Below are 11375 nucleotides of genomic sequence, written 5' to 3' on the forward strand. Positions count from 1 at the left end.
TGTGCTTGCCTTGGTTTCCCCATTAAATTAGTCAAATACATTCCGAGCTATATTGGTGTTGTTGAAATCTGGAGCAAGCATGAATGTGTGGCTGTCTAAAGTAAACATCTAGCTAGAATTTATAAACAGCTGTAGAGGGTTGCTTATGTTTGTGTGTGCAAACGGTTGGAATGTGCGTGATGGCCACGTCACATGTTGTTGGGATGTTGATGTTGTTGACAAGCGGAGGGGGAACAAACAAACCTTTGAACACGTCAAGGTTGCCTGGCAACACGACTTCGAGTTGCATTGAATCCTATGTGGCGGCAGAAATCAACGTTTGCACCAGGAACGTTTCCTTTCACGACCTCTACAAGCCCAGAACGTTGAATAAAATTAAACGTTCCTGATTCAAACACGCATTTCTGCCAGACATATCATTCAATGCAATTAAACATTGGGTTTCCAGGCAAATGTTATGTTGTTCAATCTGTATTCGACCTGGTAGATGCGCACATCATTGCACGACTATTAAAAAAAAGAAGAAATGAGCGCGATATCATTTTGCCGGTATTCTACACTCCACTCACTCATAACGACTCTCGCTATGATGTTGGAGAGAGAGAGAGACCATTGAATATGATGTTGGAGAGAGAGAGACCATTGGAATATGATGTTGGAGAGAGAGAGACCATTGGAATATGATGTTGGAGAGAGAGAGACCATTGAATATGATGTTGGAGAGAGAGAGACCATTGAATATGGTGTTGGAGAGAGAGAGACCATTGAATATGGTGTTGGAGAGAGAGAAACCATTGGAATATGATGTTGGAGAGAAAATGTTTTAGCGTCTTTTGAAGAGGGCGGAGAGAACTCATAAAGGTGCTCATGATTGGATAGACTCGTGTGACCACGCCCGTTGGTGGTATCTTGGTCTTTATTCAAGCGCTGCGTTCAACCACTGTTGAAACTAGTGGGTATCTTTCTACGGGAGCGACAGGTTGAAGTGCGGAAAAAAGTCAAAGAAACCAGCTATTTTTTCTTCAAAGGACCCCCCCCAAATTACACGATCGCTTTTTTTTTGTTGCCATTGGATCCATAACACTGCGCGGGGCTGGATTAAATTGAGACGACTTTTTTGTGTTTTTCCTTTAAAATTTTCTTTAAAAACACCCGAACAACGATGGGTTCCCAAGCGTCCAAAGGAGGGGTAGTCGTGGAGGCGAAAGCTGCTGCCGCGGACGCGGYTGCCGTCGCGAATACGGCTGCCGTCAAAACTAACGGACAGGTATGAAACGCTCTCTCATCCCTGGGCCACCAGACGACACACCTTTTACTCAACTAACTAAAAGTAGCTTAGCAAATATTTTCTGTGGTATAATGTTGCTATTTAATTTAAAAACGAGGTTGGTCTGTTTCGGTTATATTTTTCGAGGATAAATGTGCATCTTGGTTTAGTTAAAGGTTTCTGGCTAGCATGGTCACCAGTGACGGCTAGCGTAGTTASGAACACTAGATTGAGACGCGGGAGGATGACACTGCCAACGTGCTGGCTGCTAAAGCCGTGATCTGCTGTTTGAGAAACAAAAATCGAAATATATMCATATAATATCTAAAATAACGTAGTTAATCAGGGTTTGGACCGGGAGCATATGCCACCGTTAACTAACCGAGGTTCTAGCTAGCCTCACTAGCTCGTTTCAGTTCCAGTTCCAAACCCGTGTATTTGAWACAAGTGCCATGAGGGGGGTTGGAAAGGCGAGGGCGCACGTAGGCAAGCTACCCCTCATGCATAAAATATCAGAGCCAATTTGTGAATTATGGATTCAAAAGCAGCGCTTTAACAGTGGATATCAATCTAATCACACCGAATTTATGCAGCCCATCCATGATGGATGAAGTTGCAGCCCCTCAGAACCGGCGAGTCTAGACATGTCTCGATCAGTGACTGTAAACGTTATTTTATAGACAAATGCAAAATCGACATAAATCACATCTTCACCTTGTGAAATTAATGTACATTTTTGTCAATGCATCATCGGTTTCATTGACATTTTGTTTAAATATAATTTATAGTTCTTTTCATCGACTRGTCCAGGTCTTTATTGAAAAGATACCCCCCCTGTGTGTGATGTGACACCGTCGCCGCCTGTTGTTTTCTGGTGGTTCTACAAGGCGTCGGCTTTTGAGCGACACGGTGGYTAATTGATGAGCACGACGAATCATATAGATAAATGTGTTGATGGTTGTGTTTGAGTCACAGTGTAAAAATCTAATGTAAATASTATTTTCTTTATTCATTGAAATGTATTTTTTTTATTAGAACCATCCTCTAATTTAGTTCCTTCATTTTCCCCTCCTTTCCTCCTAGGAGAATGGCCATGTCAAGTCCAACGGTGACGTCTCTGCCACAGAGACGGCCGCCACCAACGGTTCCACTGACGCCGCCGAGGCGGGCGCAGGAGGGGACGCCATCGAGCCAGCGCCAGCCGCCGACAAGGAGGCCGCCAAACCGGAWGGTGAGGCCGCCGTCAAGGATACCCCCAAGAAAAAGAAGAAGTTCTCCCTGAAGAAATCATTCAACTTCAAGGGCCTGAAACTGAAGAAGACCAAGAAAGGTGAGGTGGTGGAGGAGGAGGCGGCCGCTCCCGTTGAGGAGAAACCAGCTGAGAACGGAGCCGCCGTGGCTTCGGAGGAGAAGAAAGAGGAGGTGGTAAAGGAGGAGGCTGCTGCTCCCGCTACAGAAGCCCCTAAGGCAGAGGAGGTGCAGGCTAAAGCTGAGGAGGTGAAGGAGGCTCCTAAGGAGGAGGTGGAGGTGAAGGAGGCGGCTGCCGCTGCTCCTGCCACAGAGCTCACCAAACCAACAGAGGAGACCAGCTCGACCCCCGCGGCAACAGTAGCTCCCTCCCAACAGAAAGCGGAGTGATTGTATCTTTACCCACAACAAGGACTGTGAACTGTTTTTCAAGAGAGAGAGAAAAAATTGAGTTATATATATATATATATTTATATATGTGTATATGTATACATATGTATAGATATATGTATATGTAAATATATACACATTTATGTGAGAGACTCCTTCGTGCCACTTTTGTCATGGTAACAAGATGACAGACTAGATTCACTAGTTCACTTCCCTGGTTACGACCCCTGGTTACAGCGAGACATCTGAACCCGTTAGTATTATGTGCTGATATCTGTGGGACGACGGGGAGAGTGGAAGACACAGTTCTGGATGGGAGTTGAGTTGACGTGTCTTTCTCAAAACACCCAGCTCAAAAAGAWGCATCAASGCCAACGAACTAGATAGGATAGGACACCAACCAACCACCACATCAAATAGAAAAATAAACAAGAAATAAACAAAAGAGACTTGCCAACTTTATACATTCCTATATTTTAACCCAAAATTTGAAGTATTTTGTGGTGTACAATAGAGAACCATTTTAAAGATTCAGAGAAGCTATGTCTTGTTTGTTTAAAGAAGAAGAAATCAATAAGTTTAGATTTTTAAAAAATAATTAAAAAAAAGAACAATTACGCTTGCGATGTTCACTGTTGCAGTTTTAAAACAAAGCAGAGTTGTTGATCTGTCTGGTGTGTGTGTAAGCCTGACTCTTGCTTGATGGTCTCTGTAAATACATTGGACTGATTTTGTTCTTTATTTTGCTAATGTTGACAGATGTTTATGGTTTTATTGTAAAGTTGAAAATGGTAAATAAATGTTGGTTACCAATACCTGCCCATTGTTGTATGGATATTGTTATTTTTAGGTGGGGTGACCACAATGTGGTCTTCTGACCACAAACAACATCCGTATTAACTGTTTATTGTGGTCATAAACATTCCTCTTTACCGGAACAAAAACTATAAACACAGCATGCAACAATTTCAAAGCCTTTTCAGTTCATATMAGGAAATCWGTCCATTGAAATACATTCATTAGGCCCTAATCTATGGATTTTCACATGACTGGGAATACAGATATGCATCTGTTGGTCACAGAAAAAGGTAGGGGTGTGGATCAGAAAACCAGTCAGAATCACATGTAATGCGACACATCTCCTTGGACTAGAGGGGATCATGCTGTTGATTGTGGCCTGTGGAACGTTGTCCCACTCCTCTTCAATGGCTGTGACGAAGTTGCTGGATATTGGCGGGAACTGGAATASGGTGTCGTACACGTCGATCCAGAGCATCCCAAACATGCTCAATGGCTGACATGTCTGGTGAGTATGCAGGCCATGGAAGAACTGGGACATGTTCAGCTTCTAGGAATTGTGTCCAGATCCTTGAGACATGGGRCTGTGCATTATCATGCTGAAATATGAGGTGATGGCGGCGGATGAATGGCACGACAATGGGCCTCAGGATATCGTCACGGTATCGCTGTATTCAAATTGCCATCGATAAAATGCAATTGTGTTCRTTGTCCATAGCTTATGCCTGCCCATATCATAACCCTCCGCCACCATGGGGCACTCTGTTCACAACGTTGACATCAGCAAAGCGCTCGCCCACAYRACRCCATACACTGCGGTTGTGASAGGCCAGTTGAACGTACTGCCAAATTCTCTAAAACGACATTGGAGGCGGCTTATGGTAGAGAAAGGAACATTACATTATCTGGCAAGAGCTCTGGTGGACTAAAGTCAACATGCCAATTGCACACTCCCTCAAAACTTGAGACATCTGTAGCATTGTGTTGTGTGAAAAACACAACACATTTTAGAGAGGCCTTTTATTGTCCCCAGCACAAGGTGTACCTGTGTAATAATCATGCTGTTTAATCAGTTTATTGATATGCCACATCTGTCAGATGGATCGATTATCTTGGCAAAGGAGAAATGCTCACTAACAGGGATGTAAACAAAATTGTGCAGAAAACTTGAGAGAAATACGCTTCTTGGGCATCTGGAACACTTCTTTTATTTCAGCTCATCAAACATGGGACCAACACTTCACATGTTCTGTTTATATTTTTGTTCAGTGTACAATGTGCTTTCCAAATTCTAAGAATCAATGAGTTACATTATATTTTCCGATAGGAATGTGATTCTTGTAAGAGCACATTGATGTGTTTTAGACTTCTCATAGTCCACAATCCCAAGATTAATGTCCAGCTAAGAGAAAGCCTGACATTCTTAACAAGCCTGACCAATTAAATATGTAATCAACCAATCACACATAGTAGTAAACCACCTACAACTGAAAACAAGAGTGGACAATACCTCATTTTTCATCATTAGGCTATTAGGCTATTAGTTCGCACAGAGAAGAAGTTTTGATGGAAAAGTGCTGATGGAGAGGAGAGACTACTGCAGAGTGTTGAGATCCACCCCATGATGCTACATTCTCGGGCTATGGCACAATCTCAATATATTTTTCTTGACTCCTCACGTCCTCTCTCCTCACCTCCTTTTCAAAAACATATTGGATAAGATAGTTAGAGGGACTTCCCTCTGACCTTCTCCAATGTGTTTGGAGAAGGATGTGAGGAGAGAGGATGTGAGGAGAGAGGACGTGAGGAGAGAGGATGTGAGGAGAGAGGATGTGAGGACAGAGGATGTGAGGAGTCAAGGAAAYKCAAYTGAGATTCTCCCTATGTACCTTATTGTCTCTCCTTCTTCCCAAAGTGTGCACTTGTGCACTCCCCTTCACTGTGTTGAAAGGAAATGACTGGCCTAAGAAGCAGAGTGGAAAACTCCCACTAGCCCATGCCTCCACCAATCCAATGCTTTTAGATTTGTAATAAGTAGTGAACAGAACAAGTGCACACTTCTGGAAAATGGTAGAGAATTGGAAAGCAGCCAATGATCCTTTGCATACACCCACATTATCCCTGTGACCTCTGACCCCTGTAGTGACAGCATCTCTCAAGACGTCATTGCTTAGGACTTATATACCTCCTCAAATCTAAAAACTTTTAAAAATCATATAAGAAATAACTTCTCGTGTATTCTTCCTCAATAAAGTTAATTCAATTGAATTTGTTGAACTGTAAATCGTTGATCCTGATCAGGGTTGGTTGTAGGGGTCTGCATCCTAAATGACATCCTATTCACTATACTGTATGTAGTGCACTAATTTGGACCAGAGTCCAATGGGGAATAGGGTGCCATTGGGGATACGCSCACTGACCTAGTTCACATGGTGATATGATGAGTTGAGATCAGAGTTATTTCTAGTCATCCCAGCCTTCAAACAATGATGAATTATTCACACACAGATGTAGCTCCACGTTTGTGTTGCTTCAGCCATTTTGCACAGATTGCAGAGGCATTTGTCGAACTCACAAAGTCTATTACTCTAATCACTGAACTGACAATTTGTGAATACGTGAATGGGGTCGTTAGGTAGCTACTGTGGATGAGGTCTTCAGGAAGCTTACTACTGTGGATGAGGTCTTTAGGTAGCTTACTACTGTGGATGAGGTCGTTAGGTAGCTTACTACTGTGGATGAGGTCGTTAGGTTAGCTTACTACTGTGGATGAGGTTGTTAGGTAGCTTACTACTGTGAATGAGGTCGTTAGGTAGCTTACTACTGTGGATGAGGTTGTTAGGTAGCTTACTACTGTGAATTAGGTTGTTAGGTAGCTTACTACTGTGGATGAGGTCGTTAGGTAGCTTACTACTGTGGATGAGGTCGTTAGGTAGCTTACTACTGTGGATGAGGTTGTTAGGTAGCTTACTCCTGTGGATGAGGTCGTTAGGTAGCTTACTACTGTGGATGAGGTCATTAGGTAGCTTACTACTGTGGGTGAGGTCGTTAGGTACTAGCCTACTACTGTGGATGAGGTCGTTAGGTAGCTTACTACTGTGGATGAGGTTGTTAGGAGCTTACTCCTGTGGATGAGGTCGTTAGGTACTAGCCTACTACTGTGGATGAGGTCGTTAGGTACTATCTTACTACTGTGGATGAGGTCGTTAGGTACTATCTTACTACTGTGGATGAGGTTGTTAGGTACTAGCCTACTACTGTGGATGAGGTCGTTAGGTAACTATCCTTACTATGTGGATGAGGTCGTTAGGTACTAGCCTACTACTGTGGAATGAGGTCATTAGGTACTAGTTTACTTGGACTATCGGGGAAGAGAGTTTTCATACAGAACCGTATCATTATCTAATTAATTAAAACGGTATATTTGTAAAAATTGTAAGAAGATTTTATCAATCATATCAGATGCACATTTAAACATATCACGACTCAGGATATGACCCAGATGCAGACACAGGAGGTGGATAGTTCTATTCTCAGAATAATTATTATATTAAAGGGGCAGGTCGAGGGCAGGTCGAGGGCAGACGGAGGTTCGTAATCMAAGGCAKAGTCAATCAGGGACAGAACGGCAGGCAGKYTCAGGACAGATAGGAAGGTCAGAACCGGRAGACTAGAAAACAAAAACTTGARCACAGACGAATAGGGGAAACACRCTGGTAAGACCTGACAAAACAAGACAAACTGGCAACAGACAGACAGAAAATGCAGGTATAAATACACAGGGGGTAATGGGGTAAATAGGAGACACCTGGTGGGGGGTGCTTTCGTTTATTCTTTATTTATCTTTAATTTGTACTTAAAATTKACTTTAAAAAATCTGCATTKTTGGTTGAGKGCTTGTAAGTAAGCGTTTCATGGTAAGGTCTACCTACACCTGTTGTATTCGGCCCATGTGCCGAATATAATTGGATTTGTTTTGATTTTGACATGGGGGCAGAGACATAAACGGTGCAATTTTACAGCAGAGTGACTGTCAGTGACTGACATAACAATAGAAACACATTTTGAGACCCAGACTGAGTTCCCAAAAAATAAAGCAGACCATTTATGTCACTTATGCCAGGATGATTTCAGCATAGATAGTGAACTTTTGTTCAGATGCTGTTGTTCAGACAGGTATAGTGCCAGAGATGGTAGGACTATAGTTTGAAACTCTGTGGGAAGCTTTTTATAAGCAACACAACACATGCAAAGCTGAGCAGACTAGCTTATTTTAGTACAATGGAACCATCTGGTGGCTAAAAGTTGAACTATTGAAAATGAGGTATAAAGGTTACTGTAGTTGACTATCATCACCATCATCCTTTTGCCTATGTACTTCAATATACAGCTTCAATGTGAGAGAAACAATATTTTGTGCAAGATCATTGTACAAGAATGTGTCGATTATGCGCAAGATCGTTAGTCTTGCAGTGTAGGTGGAAAAATTGGCGTTCATCATACAGCAATATGAGGAATTTATATGTGGATTTATTTATTCAACATATTCTTGTAGGCTTGTTAGAAGCAGATAACTGGCATCACAGACCAGTGAACAGCGCAGACAGAMAAAAGTACATCCTTCGCAACAACGCCTTCGAGCCGAGCAGGTTTCGGTGATTGGACGAGACGATAGTGCAAATTATCCAGTGTGGGCACAAAGAACTGTGCAGTGCTAATTGGAGTAAAATGGCGCTGTCGTCTGCAGGAGGAACAAAGAAGAAAGTGTGCTATTATTATGATGGTAAGATTTAATGTTATGTAGCTTAGTGTTGTCTGCAATATTATTTATTGTATCGGCGAAGATTTTGTGCTCGATAAAAGGCATTTTTTTTCCGCCTTGAAAGAAGTGCCGTAGGCGAGTTAGCTGCTAGTGAGCTAACGTAACTGTAGCTGCCGAGTGGTTAGCTGGCTAGCTAAGTTAGTTGCTAGCTAGCGAACGTTACCTGGTTAGGAATACGGTTTTGGTTAGCTAGCCAAAGCAACTTGACGTGGTCGTTTTTATCATTTTTCAATTAGCTGAATTGCCGACATCTAGCAAGTTGATGCTTTTAATTTGCGGCAACTAGGCTAGCTAGCTAAGGTCTTTAGCTCGCAAGCTAGCTAGTAGGCGTATAACCAGCTRTCTAGTTTGCAAAAAGATAACTCGAGATGGTTAGGAATGAGTGTCTTTGAATCACAAACTGCCTCTTCATATTTAGCTACACCATTTGTTTAGTAAAGTGAGGTTATCATGTAGCTAGCGGTGTTGTATAGTCAACTGTGGGGAGGAGGAGGGGGGGTTGAGCCTGTAGATTCAGATCACTTTTCAGAGGCTGGCCATTTGATTACTATTATAATTTGTGTTTCGTGCTGTGTAGCTACCAGGCTGCATGTRTGATTCAGGCGTGATAGTGCTAGCCTGGAGCATAAACCGGCACTTAAAGCGACAGGTAACCGCTGGGCTAAGAGCCAGTAATTGAAAGGTTGCTCGTTCGAATCCCAGAGCCGACCAGGTGAAAAGTCAGTCGGTACCCTTATTGTTTCTGTAAGTCGCGCTGGATAAGCGGATACAGCTAAATTACAAATGTTAAGAACAGAGTTTACATACCCTATCTCTGGGGCTAGGGGAAAGAAATGTGGTTTATTGTCTCAGTAGTTTTTCTAAACCTCATATTTCCTCTCCCCAGGCGACGTAGGTAATTATTACTATGGSCAGGGTCATCCCATGAAACCCCACAGGATCCGTATGACCCACAACCTCCTGCTCAACTATGGACTGTACAGGAAGATGGAGATATATGTAAGTACAACAGCTACAGGGGGGTTTATACACTTGTTTAATTTTTACAAACGTCCTGTTAGTGATGCACACATTAAAAGTAATCCCAAGCATCAAATAAGCCAAAGCGTTACTTTTCAGAACGTGGCCAAGAGATGGGTCTATAGAGGATGGCGCAGCGGTCTAAGGCACTGCATCTCAGTGCTAGAGGTGTCACTACAGACCCTGGTTCGATTCCAGGCTGTATCATAACTGGTCGTGATTGGGAGTCCCATAGGGCGGCGCACAATTGGCCCAGTGTCGTTAGGGTTTGGCCAGGTTAGGCAGTTATTGTAAATAAGAATTTTGTTCATAACTGACTTGCCTAGTTAAATAAAAACATGATATAAATATATTGTATATGACTGGAGCTGATACGAGTGGACTCCTAATTCTTCAACACACTTCTACACTACAGGTCCAAAGAAACTTTCTGTGTAGTTGAGCTGTTCCAAAGTCCTACAGACTTATAAAGATCTAGATGGATAGTTGTGGACGATACGTTTTCTGACCTTCCATATATTTTGGGGTATTGAAAATATAAGCTGAAATTAGGTGACCATTTTTTAGCAACCCAKGTAATGGTGGTGGTTTCTACTTTTAAACAGACTTTTTCAGACCTTATGATTTTCCTCTGTCCTCCAGAGACCTCACAAGGCCAATGGAGAGGAGATGACCAAGTACCACAGTGACGACTACATCAAGTTCCTGCGTTCCATCCGGCCAGACAACATGTCAGAACACAGCAAGCAGATGCAGAGATGTGAGTAGCAGACAGTGTTTCCCCTAGCATTGTTTAGGTGGGGCGCCCTATGTGTATTGTAAAGGGATAGTTCACCCCAAAACCAAAGTTTGCCATACGTTTTAATAACTTGTTTGCCATACGTTTTTAATAACTTGTTTGCCATACGTTTTTAATAACTTGTTTGCCATACGTTTTAATAACTTGTTTGCCATACGTTTTAATAACTTGTTTGCCATACGTTTTAATAACTTGTTTGCCATACGTTTTAATAACTTGATTGCCATACGTTTTAATAACTTGATTGCCATATGTTTTAATAACTTGTTTGCCATATGTTTTCATACGGGCTAATGTTGAGCTGACTTTAGATTACTCCACACTCACATCTGTTTAGATAGTGCTTTAATGCATTGGAACAAATGTGCAGGATTCAATCACACATCTCAAATGAATGTCTTCTGTCCTTGCTGTTCTCTAACAGTTAATGTAGGAGAGGATTGCCCAGTGTTTGACGGCCTGTTTGAGTTCTGTCAGCTCTCAACGGGAGGCTCTGTCGGTAAGTCTCATCTCCTCTCTCGTTTGTCTCGCTCCTTATTGACTGTCTCTGTCCTCTCTCTCTCCTTATTGACTGTCTCTGTCCTCTCTCTCTCTCCTTATTGACTGTCCTCTCGCTCCTTATTGACTGTCCTCTCTCTCGCTCCTTATTGACTGTCTCTGTCCTCTCTCTCTCTCTCCTTATTGACTGTCTCTGTCTCTGTCCTCTCTCTCTCAATTCAATTCAATTCAATTCAAGGGGCTTTATTGGCATGGGAAACATGTGTTAACATTGCCAAAGCAAGTGAGGTAGGTAATATACAAAAGTCAAATAAACAATAAAAATGAACAGTAAACATTACACATACAGAAGTTTCAAAACAATAAAGACATTACAAATGTCATATTATATATATGCAGTGTTGTAACAATGTACAAATGGTTAAAGCACACAAGTTAAAATAAATAAACATAAATATGGGTTGTATTTACAGTGGTGTTTGTTCTTCACTGGTTGCCCTTTTCTTGTGGCAACAGGTCACAAATCTTGCTGA

The 11375-nt window shown here is 42.2% G+C and overlaps 2 protein-coding genes across 2 annotated transcripts; both read left to right on the top strand.

Moving 5' to 3' along the window:
* The first annotated feature begins 949 nt into the window (after positions 1-949).
* Positions 950-3330, top strand: LOC112075166 (MARCKS-related protein 1-B). Its single transcript, XM_024142196.2, has 2 exons — positions 950-1267; positions 2351-3330. The coding sequence occupies exons 1-2, from the start codon at positions 1163-1165 to the stop codon at positions 2903-2905; spliced, it is 660 nt and encodes a 219-aa protein (XP_023997964.1). The 5' UTR covers positions 950-1162; the 3' UTR covers positions 2906-3330.
* Positions 3331-8321: 4991 nt separating this feature from the next.
* LOC112075169 (probable histone deacetylase 1-B) lies at positions 8322-11375 on the top strand. Its single transcript, XM_024142199.2, has 5 exons — positions 8322-8486; positions 9412-9524; positions 10188-10305; positions 10769-10843; positions 11359-11375. Exons 1-5 carry the CDS (start codon positions 8432-8434, stop codon positions 11373-11375), a joined length of 378 nt encoding a protein of 125 aa, XP_023997967.2. The 5' UTR covers positions 8322-8431.

Source organism: Salvelinus sp. IW2-2015, unplaced genomic scaffold (genome assembly GCF_002910315.2).
Source record: "Salvelinus sp. IW2-2015 unplaced genomic scaffold, ASM291031v2 Un_scaffold3013, whole genome shotgun sequence".
Lineage (NCBI taxonomy): Eukaryota > Metazoa > Chordata > Actinopteri > Salmoniformes > Salmonidae > Salvelinus > Salvelinus sp. IW2-2015.